The sequence below is a fragment of the Dama dama genome, chromosome 20, assembly GCF_033118175.1.
Source record: "Dama dama isolate Ldn47 chromosome 20, ASM3311817v1, whole genome shotgun sequence".
Taxonomy (NCBI): domain Eukaryota; kingdom Metazoa; phylum Chordata; class Mammalia; order Artiodactyla; family Cervidae; genus Dama; species Dama dama.
In genome coordinates, this window is record NC_083700.1 from 72762068 (window position 1) to 72781767 (window position 19700).

General features: G+C 35.2%; 2 protein-coding genes across 8 annotated transcripts in view; one reads left to right on the forward strand and one right to left on the reverse strand.

The window, feature by feature from the left end:
- Window positions 1-7098, forward strand: part of ANKRD13C (ankyrin repeat domain 13C) — a 90285-nt gene extending 83187 nt beyond the window's left edge. Inside the window, exon 13 of the mRNA XM_061121629.1 lies at window positions 4845-7098. Within this exon, the coding sequence (XP_060977612.1) occupies window positions 4845-4975 (131 nt within the window). The 3' untranslated portion in view covers window positions 4976-7098. The remainder of the gene's footprint in view (window positions 1-4844) is intronic.
- Window positions 7099-10649: 3551 nt separating this feature from the next.
- Window positions 10650-19700, reverse strand: part of SRSF11 (serine and arginine rich splicing factor 11) — a 51334-nt gene continuing 42283 nt past the window's right edge. For 4 of the 7 annotated variants that reach the window (XM_061121630.1, XM_061121636.1, XM_061121634.1 and 1 more), the window contains 5 exons: window positions 19461-19592; window positions 17481-17570; window positions 12649-12765; window positions 12139-12277; window positions 10650-12034 (listed from right to left, as the gene is read on the reverse strand). In XM_061121630.1, coding sequence (XP_060977613.1) covers window positions 11837-12034; window positions 12139-12277; window positions 12649-12765; window positions 17481-17570; window positions 19461-19592 — 676 coding nt within the window. In that variant the 3' untranslated portion in view covers window positions 10650-11836. The remainder of the gene's footprint in view (window positions 12035-12138; window positions 12278-12648; window positions 12766-17480; window positions 17571-19460; window positions 19593-19700) is intronic. The other 3 variants (XM_061121633.1, XM_061121631.1, XM_061121632.1) reach the window with 3 other exon arrangements.

Below are 19700 nucleotides of genomic sequence, written 5' to 3' on the forward strand. Positions count from 1 at the left end.
TGCCATGGCCTGGGTTCAGTCCCTGGTTTGGAAACTGAGATTCCACAAGCTGTATGGTGTGGCCAAAAAAAAAAAAAAAAAAAAGTCAGGGTCAGGGAGGTGAGGGAAGATGGCCAAACTTCAGAGAAAAATTCAACCAATCTAATAAAATAATCCCTTTCGCTCCACCCTACCCAACACTTGCCTTTAACTGTTGCTTTTTATAGCCAGGTTACTCAAGTCTACTTTTATCTCTCCATTCTTTCTCTTTGTATTTATATTATAAATAGGAGAAAATGAAAAGGAGATAAAGGGAGGTGAGGTGTTTCTCCATCACTTGAACTACTAAAATGATGACATCAGGAGCCAATGATAAATTAGTTATATATAATGTATACTTACAGCAGCCACCAAAAAAAGGTGTACAAAGAGATATACCCAAAAATACTATAGATAAACACAAATAAAATTATAAAATGTAGTCATGTCAGGACTCTCTGGTGGTCCAGTGCTTCAGACTCCATGCTTCCACTGCAGCAGGTGTGGGGTTTGAGCCCTGGTCAGGGAAGTTCTGCATACTGCATGGTGCAGCCAAAAGTAAACAAATAAATAAACAGTATTCCTGTAACCTACAGGAAAGCAAGAAAAATACATGAAAAAAGAGACGACAGAAAAAGCAATAAAATAGCAGAATTGTCTTAGTATATAAATAATTCCATTAAATGTAAACAGTCTAAACAGACCATTTAAAAGATAGATTGGAAAAATAGATTAAAAGCCATGACTCAACTACATGCTCTCTTCAAGAAGCCCCCTTCAAATATGATTTTGGCAAGTTGAAAATGAAATGAATGGGTGGAAAAAGATGTATCATGCAAACATGAATCAAAGGGTAACAGGACTAGATACATTAATATTAGAAAAAGTAGATTTCAGAGTAAAGAAAATTACAGGGGGAGGGGTATTATATGACAATAAAGGTATCAATCAATGAAGAAGAAAACAATCTTAAATATGTATACACCAAACAACACAACTACAGGATGGTGAAGCAAGAACTGAAAGAAATGAAAGGAAAATAGATTTTCAATTATAATTAGAGTCTGCAACATCCTTCTCTCAATAGTTGACAGAACAACTAGAAAGGAAATCAGCAAGGATATTATAGACCAGCTCTATAACTCCATAAACCAGAGCACCTAGTTGGCATTTATGGGAACACGTTACCTAACATCAGCAGAGTACACTTTTTTTTTTAAATACTTATGGAACATATACCAAGATAGGCTGTATCTTGGGCTATAAAACAAACCTTAAGAATTGAAAAGGAATGGAAAACCACTCACGGTAGAGTCAAACTGGAAATAATAACAGGAGAATCTCCAGTTTGTGGTATTCTGTTATGCACTCCTCTAAATAATATATGGGTCAGTGGTGAAATCTCAAGGGAAAAGAATATATTGAACTGTATGAAAATAAAATTACAAATATCAAAATTTCAGATATGACTTGGCAACTGAAAAACAACAAAAAATTAAAACCACAGTGAAACAAATAAAGTGCAAGTTGGTCAGTCATGTCCAAGTCTTTGCAACTCCATGGATAGTCCATGGAATTCTCCAGGCCAGAATACTGGAGTGGGTAGCCGTTTCCTTCTCCAGGGGATCTTCTCAACACAGGGATCGAACCCAGGACTCCCACATTACCATGGGGCGGATAAAGGCGGATTCTTTACCAGCTAAGCCACAAGGGAAGCCCAAGAATACTGGAGTGGGTAGCCTATCCCTTCTCCAGAGGATCTTCAAGCCAGGAATCGAAGCGGGGTCTCCTACATTGTAGGCAAATTCTTTAGCAGCTGAGCTACCAGAGAAGCCTAAAACCACAGTGAGATCATTATATACACCTAACAGAATGGCTGAAATAAAACATTGTTGGGGCTTCCCTGATGGTCCAGCGGTTAAGAATCTGCCTGCCCATGCAGGGACACCTGTTCCTGGTCTGGGCAGAGCCCACATGCCACAGAGAAACAGCCTGCGCGCCACCACTGAGCCTGCGCTCTGGAGCCCGCGAGTCCACGAGAGGCCACTGCAGTGAGCAGTCTGCGCCGTAACTAGAGAGCAGCCCCCGCTTGCCACAACGGGATGAGTCCATGAGCACAACAAAGACCCAACACAGCCAAAAATAAACAAATAATACTATTTTAAGAAACCGAAACATTGTGACAACTCCAGATGTTAGTGCAGATGTGAAGAAACTGGATCGATCGCTGATACATTGCTGGTGGTTATGTAAAATGGTACAGCCACTCTAGAAAACGGTTTAGCTGTTTCTTAAAAAAAAAAAAAAACCAACATAAAAACTAACCATCTAACATCCATGCAGTCAGGCAATTGCATTCCTAGCCTTTTGTCCCGGAAAAATAAAGATATACTCACATAAACACCTATATACAAAAATAAGTTTGTAACAGCCTTAAGTTAGAAACAGCCCAGCTTCTTGGTGCAGATTCTCTTCATCTCTTCCGAGATAGAGTTCTCTCTAGATTTTCTTCCTGCCGCCCTGACTGCTCCTTCTGGATCACCTCTCTCTTGTTACCTTTGTCACCCTACATTATATTCTCATTCTCTCTGTCCAAACTTAATTCAAACGTGTTACTAGTATGCTCACAACCATCCATTGATTTCCATCTCATCCAGAGTAAAAGCCAAAGACTTTTCCTTGACTTAAACCCCACTTGATCTGGCTGCCTTCTCCTCAGACCTCATCTGTCCCTTACTCATTTGGCTGTAGTCAAACTGATCTCCCACCTGTCCCCAGAATAAACCATGCTGTTTGATTTTAGGGCTTTTTTTTTTTTCTTTTTTCCTTACTCCCTTTACTTAGAATTTTCTTCCTCTAGGCAACTGTATAGTTTCTTTTCTCAGGTCTTTGCTGAAAAGTCACTTTATTGAGGTTTGCCTTTGAACCCTAATCAAGAACTCTTACCCTCAACAATGAAATTGCCTATGCCACAGCTTGCTTTGTTTTTTTCTGGATCCTCAGTCACAGTTACTCTTTACTTATTTGTCTGGATCTCCTAACCAGAATGTAATCTCCTTAAATGCATGATTTGTTTTCTCCTATTTACTGGTATATGAAGTGAAGTGAAGTCGACCTCATGGACTGTAGCCTACAAGGCTCCTCTGTCCATGGGATTTTCCAGGCAAGAATACTGGAGTGGGTTGCCATTTATATCCATTGCCTAAAACAAGGGTCAGCAAACTTTTTCTGAAAGATAGCAAATATTTTAGACTTGGAAGATCATATGGTTTCTGTCACAACTATTATCTCTTATTAGAGAATGAAAACGGCCATAGATAGTAAGTAAACCATGTGTTCCAATAAAACTTAACTATGGGCAATGATGTTTGAATTTCATGTAATTTTATCTGTATGAAACATTTTTTTTAAACCATTAAACTATATAAAATCTTTTCTAGCTCATAGGCCTTGCAAGGCCCAGGCAACAGGCCTTAATTTGTTGAACTCTGAATCAGAACAGAATCTTCACTCAGTAGGCCCCAATGAATGATCTTTTCCTCAGAAATAACTGGAAAAACTCTGTAATCCTTATGTTGATTTCTGTGTTTTTTTTTTTTTTTTTATGAGAATATTACTTTCTGCAATAAAATACTAGGTTTGTAACAGTCAGACTTAGTTTATGGTATGCCTTTATCCTAGACAGACATTCAACTTAGCTTTCATAGAATCATTTCAGAATTTTAAGGAGGCTTTCAAGTTTATCTCGTAGATGAAATCCTTGAGCCTGATAAGTTAAATGACTTGTAGGAATCAACCCAGGTTTTATAATTTGTGTTCTTTCCAATAAATTGTGTTAGGAATAAAACTAATAAGCAGAGTGATCAAATTTTAAGTTTTAAATTTTTAAAAATAAATGTATTCCTTTATCTATTTTTGGCTGTGCTGAGTCTTCGTTGTTTTGCGTGAGCTTTCTCTGGTTACTGTGAACTGCGACTACTCTTCCTTGCAGTGCAAGGGCTTCTCATTGCAGTGGTTTTCTTGTTGCAAAGAACAGACGCTAGGCGCGCAGGCTGTGACTGCAGCTCGTGGTCTCTAGAGCACGGGGCTCATTAGGTGCAGTGTTCCTGCTTAGCTGCTCCATGGCCTGTGGAGTCTTCCCAGATCAGGGACTGAACCCATGTCCTCTGCTTTGGCAGGCAGTTTCTTAGCCACTGCGCCACCAGGGAAGTCCCATTTGGTCATTTTTGATGTCAGATTTAACTCACAGTTTCAGCTAGAAATGTATATTATTTAGAAAAATATTAGGCTGTTAGTATGATTATTACTCCAATTCCGACAAGATTATCTTTATCTCATATATTTAAGTGATGGATTGTTTTTAGTGTTTTAAAAAAAAAAAAGGATGAATGCATTTCATGTGTTAAATGAAAAAAAAATCAGCTCAGATTCAGAATCTATACACTACATTCTAAAGGAAATATATCAGAATGCAAAAAAGTACAAATATAGCCAGCCATCCCTTTGCCCCAAGAAAAAGAAAAAATAGTCTAGTGGAATCCGCCATTATAGTTCTAAGATTGGGGAGCAGTGAGACCTTGATTTTTTGATGTAACTCTTGATGCCTTGGTGTCTTTCCTTCCTCATGAGTAGCCAAACTTCTCCCCCCACATCCCTCACCCCTGCCAAACACACTCATATTAGACATGTATTAGGGTTTGTCTGGTCCCTGAATAATGCTTTTTTACATTTTAAGGAATGTATATATTTCTCTCTTATCGTATTTCATTGTCTATAAATAAGTTACCATTTCATTTTACAGTGTTACCATTAATTGTCCTCTCTAGATATACCCGTGTTTCCTACGATCACAGCCACTGTGACTTTTCAGGAGTTTCGATATGATGAATTTGATGGCTCCATCTTCACCATACCCGAAGACTACAAGGAAGACCCAAGCCGTTTTCCTGATCTTTAACTGACACAGAAGATGATGCCATTCAACCAAGGAAAGCTAGAGAACGCAGAGACCCCAGAGTGAATCCAAATAGAAGGGACAAATGCTTTCGAGGAAAAGGGAATTATTTTGACTTGACACATCAGTGATATAATGAAATGGGCCTCCAATAAGAATTTCAGCAAGTTTCCTGATGTGCCATTTTCAGTCTTTTTAAAAATATACGCATTATAAATGTGATAGTTTGACACCTTAATGACCCCAAGTCCTTCTTATGTAAAACAGCTACGAGTGCTGTGATTTGTTTTTAAAAATTTTTACACTTCTTGTTGAAATATATATGCATATATCTATATCTATATCTGAAACACTCCTGGACCATTAACATAAATTAAATGTCTTAAGAGATATGAAGCCCTTTTAAACTTGTCATCTTATATTCAAGGTGACCTTTATAAATATTCCTTCAAGCTTTGTTTTCATAAAATGTAAAGTATGTAACATTATGTATAGTTCAGTAATTTGAATGTTCGTTCAGTATAATGAACTAGAAGGAATGCAGTTTTCTGTAGATGAATGAACCAAATGGTAACCATTAAACAGTTGCATTTATATGTTGCAATACATTTCAGAAGGAGCGTTCACTCTGCAGGGAATACGGTACCTCCTTTAGCACCTTAGTGCAGTTCATCGTGGTGCTATTTGTTTTTACCTGAATTCTTTCTTCAATGGAAAATGTTTGTTACTAATCTTCCTTTCATAGAACCTCGATTTTTTTTTTTCCTAAACTTGAGTTTAAAAGTCCTTTTTTGTGTTCATGATAAGGTACAGTTAGCATGCTTAAAAATACTCTTCTTCCAAATCTGAGCACTTTAAAGAAATTCCAAATATTTAAACTTGCTTCCTAATAAGTGCACATCATTCTGATTATTTCGTTTATTTTTAGTGGTATATGGATGCATTTGTGTCAGTTTTAAATACAATCCACATATTTTGGACATCCCTACATATTTAATGCTTTCAAAATAAGGTAAAAACATTTTATATAACAGAATATATTTGTTACAAGTTAAATTCCAGAAACATACTCAAGATTGACAATTCCTACTGTTATTTTTTTAAGTCACAAGAAAATATTTATTGATTTTAATTACCTCCACAGTGTTTAAATCATGCATTATTCATTTTTGCACTTAAAATCTTTCATACTTATTCCAAGATGGTTTGAAGGTCCAAGAATGAAAATAAACTAGGGAGAATAATGTATTAACAGTCATAAAATGTTATGTTACATTAAAGAACTTAGCTGAAGAAATGTTTTTTAAATGTATCCTGAGAAATGTGTCAGAATGGATCTGTCAAGTTTTTTTAGAGTGATCAGTAATTTAAACTTTTTCCAGGATTTTAAATAATTTGAATGAGTTTAGAGACCTTTATTGAAGAGATGATTTATTTAAAAATCCAAAGCATCAACCATAAGAAATTTTATAATAAATGTCTTTGAAGTTGCATCTTCCATGCTGATACCTACTACATTGCATATGTTGACAGTTTATTAAATACATTTTATATGATGAAAAATAATCATAGTTAAAAATTCAAAGACCAGTTACTCTTATGTGGATCTGTTGAACTCTGTGGAAAGAGTGGGTAAACCCATACTAGGTTTATTGAATAGAAGTTGATCCCTATTATTTTGGGAATGTTTTGATCAAGTGACTTAGAGATTCTATTATCCTGTCAGTGATTATATGAAGTTTTGAGAGACTGAGAGGCAATGAATGATCACTGTTGCTCTTAGGCTCCCTTACTTTGTGGGAATATGGTACACTTTCAGGAATATACTGCAGATCTTTTTTGTGCTGATTAATTCAGTGGGAGAAAAATTGGTACATTGCAGCTTAGGACTTAACAATTCCCTACAAGCTGTGAGTTTTGCCCGGGTACACTGGAGGTAGGAAGACTACTGAAAACTTTTGCACTTGGATTTTGTTTTTTAACTTTCTCTCATAAATAATAGTAGAAAGAAATTATCCATTCCAGAATGTCTTTTATCTGATCACAAAGGACAGGTATATGTCACTATCTCTTATGATGGTAAAAATAAGGAGCTATTTAATGCAAATAAACTTTTCACAATACTAGACTTTTCAAAATGTGCCTTTTAATCCAGCTAATGAGTGAAGCTATATGCTCTTTCAAGTAGATAAAAACTTTATATTTTGATACTCTTACATGAAAAATCTAAGTTTTATAATATAGGTTCATAAAATTTTCTATGCCTTCCATCTGTAATTTAAAAAACTTGTTTGAAAATTGGACTATAAAATGATTACCTTAAATGGCCACTTAAAAGGCTCAATATATCCTGCCACCACTATGGTTTCAAAAGAATATAGTTTTGTCTTAAAGAAAATTTCCTAAAGACAATTTGCCTCTCTCTGTAGACTAGACATTCATGTACAGAAAATTAAGAGGGAGGCAGAAAGCTGATGCTGATTATTTTGAGTATAGCTACACACGATGGTCTGGAAATGGAACACATTTCAGAGAAGCTGATAGCCAACAGAAGCTGAAAAACTATTCAGTTTCTTTCTCCTTCTTAGAACTGGTATTGAGCCCCACTCAAACAAGTAAAGATGTTTTCATAGTGTTATTCATGCACAACTTATCATTCACATCTTGAGGGAAGGGTGGTGAACAAGTGTTTTACTAAAGTTTCTCCCTAGTTTCCACTTAGCCTACAGCAGACATAGCTTGTTTCAAGGCCACAAAGGACTAAAGAAAATACTAAATTAAGGGGTGCTTCCTTTTGTTCATTCATATTATTTTTTTATTTACCAACATGGTTTCCCTGGTGGCTCAGATGCTAAAGAATCTGCCTGCAATGCAGAAGACCTGGTCAAAAGATCCTCTGAAGAGCGAATGGCTGCCCATTGCAGTACTCTTGCCTGAATTCCATGGATAGGAACCTGGTGGGCTATGGTCCATGGGGAGGCAAAGAATCAGACACGACTGAGTGACCAACACACAACATGGTTGAGACAAGCAGTTGTAAAAATCTAGGTGAATTAGAAGTCCTATTTGTAGTATGCTAACCTTTACTATTGAACTGAGACAATTACTGATTAGTATGAACACAATATGCCTGTACTGTTAGCTCCAGCAAAAGGTATCTCAACGATATTTTCCAAAATTACCAAAATGTATTTTTTTTCCAAAATACCTAAATTTGGGAACTTTAAAAGACAACTGATAGTGAAACTTTTTTGATATGTGACTTGTGATGTCTTTAATTTTAATTGGAGGATAATTACTTCCCAATAATGTGATGGTTAATGCCATGAAGGGATACCTGTGATGATTTTTAAAAACTGTTATAGCTCATTTTAGAATAGTACTTCTGGCTGTAGCACCTATGGTGCATAGACTTTTAGCCATTTTAGTTCATCCTTGTAGGTTCCAGCTTGTGGTTTCAGTTTAATCTCAACCCCTCCAGCCAGCCTGCTTGCTTTTCTTGACTCCTGTGGGCTTGAGTCTCCAGCATCAGATGCATACTATAGACAATTTTGAGACCATTAAACCAGTTGCCACAATTAAGTTCAAATCTCTGTAACAAATCTTTTGAGTCATTCTGCTTCCTGGATTGAATGCTGACTGAAAAGAAGAGCAAAACTATACAATGCTAACCTGATGCTTGTCTTCCCAAACCTGGTATTTAACACCTACTGTAAATTTTAGTTTTCTCACAGATATCCCCACTGGTGAAGAATTAGCATGGTTCACACATGAGTTATTTTGCTAAAGAATGTCTGAATGAATGTTAGGTATTCTTTGATACTAACATAGGAACAAAAATAGAACACTCAGAATCAACAACTCAATAGTCTCATTTAAAAACTACCTCTGTAACAGACATTCTGAAAGTACCAATAGCATCTCCATTACACCCATATTTAAATACAAGTACTTGATTCGAGAAGTATTTTAGATAGGAGTGAGATGCATTAGCTAGACTTGAGACAGAAGGAAAAGAACACTAATCTTAATCCCAGCACAGAACACTTCAAACAGCATAGACCACTTAATCAGGTGCCCAAGTGAAGAAAGTGGTATTGCTCTATCAGAGGAAAACCTGGCTTATGCAGCCTATATGGTAACAAGAGTAGAACCTGTTTTAAGATGCAGCTCCAAGGTAAATGTAAAATTAGTTTTCACAGTGCCCAGTTTTTCTTTCCCTTAAATGACTATAGTTTTTTCTACCACATAGAAGTCACTACCAGGAAGCTTATTATCCAAAATCTATATTCACAAAAACAAAGGGCAACATAGTCATCACTGCAAGAAATTTATCCTTGTGCTTTTGCTAAACCATTACCCCAAATTAAGATTTTATATAGCTTTGAGAAGAGCCATAATTAAATAGCAGGTACCACTTACTGACCCAGGTGTAGAGAGCTACATTTTTAACTACTTTACAAGGTAAATATTACTCTCCATTTTAAAAATGATAAGAAAGACAGGTCTCCCCAGCTATAACTGAAGCCGAAATTCATGACTGGACCCTCACATGGCCACTACCTTCATTCACTCTTGAAGAATTTAAGCAAATAAATAGCACAAACATTTTTCTAACAAAACCACTTTTATTTTTAAATCATTTTTACTATCAAATACAGAACAAAACTCAGTGTGGAGGCAGTGTTCACTTGATTTCAACTCATCTGTATTAAAGGCTCATGTAACCTGCAACTCTACCTTTGTGCATAAATGTTCACTGAAAAATAACCTAAATATAGATTCCCTTTCATGATAGTATCTTATGTCAGTAGCACTATTTAAGGCCAAAAATTTCTTAATCCCTTTTGAGAAAGTAGCATACTTTGTATTCAGACTAAAAGGGAATAGAATGAGTAAAATTAGACTTAACCAAGTGAAACTGCCAATATTTTACTTGTTTCTGACTTACAAAAGACAATATCATATGGTTCAACCTTTTAGACTTTTTTCTACTAAATTTTTTTTTTAAAGTTTAAAGAAATGTCATTTGCGTTCAACTTTGTGTTTAAAAATGCAGTGATTATTCGGACCATTACTACAATGTCTTACTATAGACAAAATTCCTTTCCATAAAATCTTTAAAAAGTTACTACAAACTGTAAAAACAATGGTGCTTTTCTATACGGCATTTCAACTTTAAAAGATTTAAAAAAAAAAAAAAAATCATACTGTAACTTGGATAAAAGCTACAATTCCAAGTCTTATTTTCCCCTTAATCCCGGCCACTCAAACACTACTCATTTCATAAATGAATAAATATACTATGTAGTACTGTACAGTAGATACATACCATTGAGTTTCTATACTATTCCAGAAAAGTTATGTTTATATTCACCAAAAATATAAATTTACTAGATATAGGTGGGATCATTTATCCTAAAGTTCATTGCTTCAACGCAAATCCTACACCCAAAATATAAGAAATAAAATTACACTTAAAAAGACTGTTTTAGAAATTAAACTAATTTTGACAGTTCTGATGGCAACTGATCACTACTGATGGATCTCATCTTACTGCTATATTAAAATATGTGGTCTGCAAGGGGAAAGAACTTGATTTGTAAAATGAGTGAGGTAAATGTCATACATTCAACAATGTAAATAAATACAAGTACGTTTTTACAGAACATAAACATAAGTTTAAGGGTTTTATTATCAAAGTCATGTAAAACAATTTCAGAAACTGTACATCAACATGGCACAGACTGTAGCCTACTTTTGTTTTTACTGCACAAAAGTAAAGCTTGAAAACTCCTGTAAGAAAACAGTTGCCTAACTACTTTGCATTTAACATGGAATCACTGTGTGCATAAGATTACTACTGCAGTAACAGTAACACAAAATTTATTGGTTTTATACAACTTGAGATCAAATAAAAAGTACATTATCAAGTAGATTTGTCTTATTTAAAAGCATATGAAGGTCAATTTAAAATGCACTATCCCCCTTTTCCAACAATGAGATTAAAACAAATTAATAAAAGTGTGGAAAACAAACTCAGGACAAGAGCTAACTTTCTTTTACAGATGGACTTCAGGATAGGCAAAAACAGCTTTCACTGATGTAGATGTGGAATAAATTATTTTAGGAAAAAAAATTCCCAAACACCTTATGAAAAAGTATACAACTCTACTTCAAAATATGCTATTTACTTACTGCCAAAGACAGTTTCATTTGAAATCTTGTTTCTGTAATTAAAGCCTAATTATAGCCATCAAAAAAGGTTAGTGCATATATAACCTTTCAAAGTTAAACAAAAGCCACAAAAATTTAGCCACAAGGCTTAAAGGATTATCTATTTCAAATGCTTATTTCCAGATGTAACTATAAGAAGGTTAATTTGTCATGTCAACAAACGACCATAAGTAGATCCATCATGTTGAAGGATTTTAATGACATTTAGGATATTCCTGCCACAATTAACATGCAATCAGTGCATTCCCTACATGGCTCTATTACGGCAATGAATCAAATTCTAGAAATACTATAAGTGAACTTAATAAAGGAGCTCATACAACATAAACAATCCATGCCCGCTGTAGATGCATGCAGCTTTTCATATTTGTTATGAAGCAGCACCAGAATAGTAAAACTGCTTGGTTACTCAATCAGATTTCACCCTGTCACGAATTGGTTACCCCTGTATCATCTTCCTTAAAGCTTTTGGATGTAAATAACTAATATCAACATCAGGAGCTTTATAACCATTTATGACTCAGAGCTGTATACATCTAGGTTTGAGATGAACAAATACAGCATTAAGAAATCACACAGGAATGACACTGATGCATGTACACAGTTAGATTCCCATAGAGGCATGGTTTAGTCACTCATATCCATGTCTTCTTCATGATGATCATCCCCATTCACTTTGGATTCTCTTAGTGAATCACCAGTTCCCTTTTCCACAGAACATTCTTTTGTTTTAGGAGAACCTGGTTCTGCTGGTTTCTTCTCCTCCTTTTTCTCCTTCTCGCTGTCATACCCCTGTTCCTCTTCATCGTAGTCCCGTGTAACCTGCTTTGCCAAGGAGAATAAAAAAGTAAACGTCTTCACAGGAAAATCACTTCTTTAAAGTACCAATATCAACCAAAACACCAAAATAAATTAGTTTGTAAACATACTTTTACATCTTTATCACTCTCTGATTTTCTTTCCCGTTCCTTTTCCTTATCTTTACTTTTTTTCTTCTTGCTTGTGGATCGCTCTCTTTCATCTCTGCTTCTTTCTCTGTCTTTATCTTTCTTCTTCTCCTTTTTATGTCTAGGATGACAGTAAAATGCTCACAAGATGCTTAAAACAAAATGCTCACCAATTTTTGCCACTATTTAAATAGCAATAAGTTTAAATTTGTTTTAGATGGTAAGCTTGATATTCACTGCTATAAGGAGGTTAACAAATATCCAATTTCAAATCACTGGACACAAGCTATATACAAGTAACATAGGGAAGACAACTGTAACTTGATTACAGGTCTAAAATGCCCAATTATAAACAGTGTTTATTGTAACAATCTCAAGTCATGAAGAGAATGTATCAGCACATTCTTAAGTATTTTAACTCCTGAGAAGGAAGAAAAATTCTAGAACAGTTCCTGAAAGACAGGATAGATCCAATAACAGATTAACACTTACCTCCTAGGGGATGGTGAGCGAGACAATTTTCTTTTGGGAGACCTAGGCTTTTTAGGAGATCTTGTGCCACTTCTGCTTCTTCGTCGTCGTCTCTCTCTAGAACAACAAATGTGCAAACTAGACTTTAAAATACAGTGTTATTCAAAAAATGCAGGCACATCATAGCAGATGTGTCTACAATGGAACTACACTAGAAAACAGAAAACTCCATTTTCAAATATTGTTTTGAGCTGAAGAAGCAAATGGGTAATAAAAGTTGGCAACTTTTGTGGGGCAAACTATGTGCCTTTCCTTTAATGCCCTTAGGAAAACCCTAATTTCTAGCAATTCTTAAAGACATGATGTCATCAAAACATCAGAAATGTTAGGGCTTCCCAGGTGGCTCAGATGGTAAAGTATCTGCCTGCAATGTGGGAGACCCGGGTTCAATCCCTGGGTTGGGAAGATCCCAAACAGCAATGTTAAGCTCATAACAAAGGTTCTAATTCAAGTCTGAAGTAAATTATTATTCAAAGAACCAGCTTTAGATTCAGTCAATGGACAGAACATGTAAAAGATTAATGTGTTGTGTTATGAAAGGCAGTTGCTAATAAAATTCAAAACTACTTCTAAATCATTAGGTAAAACTTAGAGAACTAGAGTTAGTGGTGGTGGTTGTTTAGTTGCCAAGTTAAGTCTGACTCTTTTGCAACCCAAGGACTGTAAACCCACCAAGTTCCTCTATCCATGGGATTTTCCAGGCAAGAATACTGATGTGGGTTGCCATTTCCTTCTCCAAGGGATCTTCCTGATCCAGGGATCAAATCCACCTCTCCTGCACTGCAGGCCGATTCTTTACCACTGAGCCATCAGGAAACTGGGATCAAACTGACTTCCTGTTGTCCAGCAAACCACGCCCCTAATCCAATCCCTATTCTGAGCAATTAGCTTTTTAAGATATACCTCCTTCTCTTTAAATTAACTTAAAAAAAGTTCTGCTTCTACAATACAAACAGATGGAAAGTTTTGCTGTGTTCTTGGACTGGAAGCACCAATACTGTTAAAATGACTACACCACCCAAGATAATCTATAGATTCAATGCAATCCATATCAAAATACCAATGGCATTTCCTGCAGAATTAGAACAAACAATTAAAAAATTTGTATGGAAACAAAACAACCCTAAATAGCCAAAACAATCTTGATAAAAAGAAACAAGAGCTGGAGGAACATTCCGTGGCTTCAAACTGTATTACAAAGCGACAGTAATCAAAACAGTAGGGTACAGGCACAAAAATAAGACACACAGGTCGACGAGGCAGAGAAAGAGCAGAAGTAAACCCACACTTATGGTCAGGGGGCTAGAATATGCAATGGAGAAGTCTCTTCAGTAAGTGGTGCTAGAAAAACCAGCTGCATGTAAAGGAGAGATATTACAACAGTCTTTAATACCGTATCCAAAAATAAAGTGGACTAAAGACCTGAGTATAAGACCAGATACTACAAAACTGGAGGAAAAGATAAATAGAACATTCTCTGACATAAATCATAGCAAAAATTTTTTTTTGGATCCATCTCCTAAAGTAAATAAAAGCAAAAAACACAAATGGGACCTAATTAGAGATTTTGCACAGCAAAAGAACCATAAACAAAACAAAACAGACTACCTACAGAATTGGAGAAAATATTTTCAAACAATTTGACTGATAAGGCATTAATCCCCAAAATATACAAATAGCTTAAGACAGCTCAGTATCAAACAAACAATCAAAAATGGGCCAAAGACCTAAACATTTCACCAAAGAAGACATCTGGATGGCCAAAAGTGAAGATGCTCAACACTGCTAATTATTAAGAGAAGTGCAAATCAAAACTACAATGAGTTATCTATCACCTCACAGTGGTCAGAACAGCCATCATCAAAAAGTGTACAAATAATAAATGCTGGAGAGGGTATAAAGAAAACAGAACCCTCCTACACTGCTGTTGAAAAGTAACCCCAATATTCACAGTACCATTTTTTAATAATTCTCAAGATATAGAAGCTATATAAGTGTTCATCAACAGAAGAATGGATAAAGAAAATTGCTATTATTTATACAACAGAATATTAGTAAGCCATAAAAAAGAATGAAATTGTGCCATTTGCAGCAACATGGATGGACATGGAGGGCATTTAAGCAAAGTGAAATAAGTCAGACAGAGACAGACAAATACTGTAGGATATAACTTACACATGTAATCTGAAAAATACAACAAACTAGTGCATATAACAAAAAAAGCAGACTCAGAGATAGAGAGAAAACTAGTGGTTAACACTGGGAAGAGGAAAGGCAGGGGACATTATATGTAGAGGATTAAGAGACACAAACTATTAGGTGTAAAATAAGCTACTATGATATATTTTACAACCCAGGGAATATAGCCAATATTTTATAACAACAATAAACAGAGCATAATCTTTAAAAATTGGGAATTGCTATAGTATAGCAACTGTACTTAAAAACCCACCTAATGACAAGCAACTATTAAGTTTAAGATAGACTCAAGGATGTCTTATACGACATGGGGAATAGAGTCAATATTCTGTAATAACTGTAAGAAGACAGTAAACTTTAATAAAAATATATGATTTAGACACAAAAAAATTAAGCCCGATACGCTTTGTCTTCCTTTCAGCAGCCTTCGAAGCTTTAAAGAACAAAAAACCACAAGTTGTCTGTGACCCTGTCCTGGAAACATTATGCAGAACTTTCCCTTCATCAAATATTTATTAAGCTTGTCAGGGTTGAATACCTAACACTTTTTCATACTGCTTTGTGTAACAAACATTCCATATTCCTTAGAAAAGACGGGCTTTAAAAAGGTTTATTTCTGTGACCTATAATAGACTGTATGACAGCTGCAAACATGTTAGTAGGTAGTCATTAAAAATGTATAGAATATGCCGTAATTTAAGAATGATTCAGGATTTCCCTGGTGGTCCACTGGTTGGGAGTCTGCCTGCCAATGCAGGGAACACGGGTTCAATCCTGGCCTGGAAGAATCCCACATGCCACGGGGCAGCTGAGCCCTTGTGCCACAGCGATGGAACCTGAGCTCTCGAGCTCACATCCACCACGACTGAAGCCTGTGCCCCCAGAGGCAAGAAGCCCACACAGAGCAACCAGAGTAGCTACTGCTTGCTGCACCCGAGAGCCTGTGCACAGCAACAAAGACCCAGTGCAGCCAGAAATGATAAAAAAAGAATGATTCAATAATTAAGCAGAGCAAGGCACTTATGAGCAAGTGCATTAAATAAAGAAACAAATAATATATGCCTCCAGTTTTTAAGGTAACAGAATACATATTGCACATCTCATCTTTTATGCCCCTTTGCAGCCTTAGACCTATTTTGGTATTCCTTCAGCACTTATATCTGGTTTCACTTTCTTTATATATACATAAAATTTTAAAAAAGACAATTTTCAACACCCTGAAGAGACCCCATGTCTTTAGCTATCATACTCCAACCACTAATCTACTTTATAGATTCATCCATTCTGTAAATTTCATATGAATGAAATCATACAATGTATGGTCTGCTGTGACTAGCTTCTTTAACATGGCATGATTTCAAGGCTCATTCATATTGTACTATCTATCATTACTTTGGTTCCTTTTTACAGATGAATAATAATCTACTGTATGAGGGTACAACTTTGTTTACCCGTGTTAAGTGGATATTTGGGTTAACTTCTTGGTTATGAATAAAGCTGCCAAGAACATTCATGTCTAAGTTTTTGTGCTGACATGTTTTTGTTTCTCTTGGGCATATCGCTGGGAACAAAACTGCTGTGTTAAAGAGCTCTTAAATTTAATGTCTGTAGGAATTGCCAACCTGTTTTTCCAATGCAGCTGCACAATTTTACATTCTTTCTATGACTGAGTTTTAAGTTTTTTTAATATATTCTAGATAGAAGTCCATTATTGGAAACACTTTTCTAGCACTCTGAGGGCTGTCTTTAACAGTGTTCTTTGAAACAAAAAGTCTTCAGTTTTTATTATCCTCAAACTTGTCTATTTCTCTTTTGTTGCTTACGACTTTTGTCATATGTAGAGAACCACTGACAAATTCCAGGTCATGAAGGTTAACTTACATGTTTTTTTCTAAGAGCTTTTTAGTTTTGGCTTTTAAGTGTTTTATCCATTTTAAGTTAATTTTTATAGACAGTTTGAGCCCTGAGGTGAATTTAAATACTCAAGATTAAGAAAACAAACACTGTAGTAAAATGTGTAAACAAGATAGGAGAAAATGGAGTTTAAGTATGGCTTCATTTTCTTTCTACCATGGTAGTCCTTTCTACCATCACATGAATGCCATGTTTAAGTATGAAAAATACATTTTCTGAAAGTTTACAATGCTAAATTTTCACCATAGCAGGTTAACTACTCTAAGAATGACACAAACTAGAACTTGCCTTGCCTCCAATTATTTTATCAACAAACCATTATGTATGGGAAAAAAAACCATTTTGAGTATTAACATGTAATAAAATGAATCTAATGTGATATAATGCAGTATACTTTAGCCATTAAATGCTTGGGGGGGAAAAAAAACACACAAACAGTTCAAATTAGGATATGAAATGCATAGAACAAACATAAAAACTGACCTCTGTTGAATTCCATGTTATTTTAAATGAACTCTATACCATAAAGAATTGAAAACTTATTCTTCACAGATTGCCTTTAGAAAACGTCACCATTAAAGTATGTAGTTCTGTACTGGAAAACATTTCACGTTCATAGCCTAATGAGTTTGCAAACAAAGTTTAAAAAATAACACCAAGAATTCATAATGCCACCCTACCTGCTAGCACTTCTGGAACGTCTGGCTGTGCTATAACTTTTTGGTGGTGTTTTGGAACGTTTTTTTTCTTTGTCTTCTTTCTTTTTGTCTCTAATAAATGAACACAATTTATTACTATGTTAAAAGATTCAGTTAGTAGAGAAAATATACATACAAATTAAAAACAAAAGTACAATGAAATGGAATCTCATTCTTAAAATATGGTATTCTGATAAAAACTTTTAAGTTATTCTTTCAAAGCACACACCTGATGTAAACATCTATCATGAATGAAGCCAACCTTCTAATTTTTGCCCTGCTATTATATATTCTGGGCTACTCAATACTATTAGGAAAAAAAATCATAATGGACTGGGTACTACAATCATACCTCAACTCTAAATCTTTTTACAGATTTTTCTAAGTTTATTTTTATTCCCCACAGCACTTTTATTCATTACACATATATAATGTCTTTTATACCCTTATACTCATAAACACACACCTATTTTCAACTATTTTATAACTTTAGAGACTGAAGTATCACTTTAGTTGTTCTAAACTAATTCCACCCTATATTCTCTATTTCATTCCCTCCCATCTTGGCTCACTCTGCTCCACCAGTTATATTCTCTATTCAGTCAAGTGTTCATTATCTAATTCCAATATTACTTAAATGGTCCCTTAAGTGGTCCCAGTCATGTTTTTCACAAATTCATATTATACCCCTTTACCAGAAATCTTTCAAAGTACATATCTGAAAATATTAATTCTCTGCTCATCACTTTTCAATTAATTCCCACTGACTTCAGGATCAGTTGTAAACTCCTTAGTGTGAACAATAAAGGCAAATCACACAAAAAGTGTGATCTGTCTCAACTGTTCTGACCTCATTTCCTGGTCCTTCTACACCAACATACTCCTTATTTCAAGAATTCATGCTAACCCTGTAAGCATTCTCTATCAGAAATCACACTCCTAAGTCCAGTCAAATCTATCAGAATTTAATACTCAAGTCACCTCTCAATAAATCTCTTCCAACATCCCTAACAATAGCCCTTCCTTGGTAATTACATTAATTTCTCCCCTAGATAAACTTCCTTAAGGGAAGGAATGCCTAATTGCTCTTTGTATAAGAGATGGTTCATTAAGTAAGCTTGTTTGAGTGACTGAATTAAGAGATGACTAGCTCTAACATGATTAAAAGTCTTAGCAGAGGCTGAATATGCAGTAAAGCTATCACAAAACCCAAGTCCCAGGTTGAGTTATATGCTTACCAAGAATTTTGAAAAAATAAATAAATAAATTTTGTTGCTTTTTGCTGTGATTCTTACTACTTTTAATCACATAATTAAATACATAAATGGGTAAAGTATAAAACATAGGGCTGTTTCTAGAAAGTTAAGGTAAATATTTTAGAAAGAGATAAAAAAGACAGCAGTTTAAGAAAATAAGTGTTACAAGATTATACTGTGTGACAGCTAAAAATGGAGGGAAAAAATCTAAGTACTTTCAAGTAACAGAGTTCTTGATACTTTAAAGGTGGTTTAAACAAAAAGAAAGTAATTTTGTATCTATTACTCAAGACTAGGCCTACTAATTTCAAAGGGTTTGTCCCTGTATGAAAAACAAATTACTGAATGAATGTTTAAGTCAAAATACAATGTTAAGGTGTGGATACTTTGGTTTTCAGTGAATCCTCACTTTACTTCTTCACTGGCCCCAAATCACGGGATTAGACTCTTAAGTATGGTTCAGTGTCACAAGTATAGCAATACCAATTCATACTGAAAAGCTGCTCATGACGAGATATATAAAGAAGAATTAAGAAGGCATGACTGTTTGCCAAAAACTCTGGCATATCAAGATGTTGCTGGAAACACAAAATTCTTACCAATGGTTGAATGGAAAAGACAAAATGAAAAAAGGCAGTAGAAATAGCCAAGAATTCCTACTACAGAGAAATTTTACTCACTCATTATTAACAGTTTTCTACTGTACCTGTTTTTTGACGTGCTCCTTGACCTTCTACCCCTCTCTCTGGAATGAGATCTTCTCCTTCTTGGACTTTTGGATCGTCGTCTACTCCTTGACTTAGAATGTGATCGCCTTCTTGATCTGCTTCTTGACCGCCTTATAAAGTAAAAGGAAGCAGATATATGTATATAAACCTAAAAAGACTAGCTCTACTTTTGATTATTTCATGTTAAGTGTAGGACCAAAGATTCAGACATGTTGGCT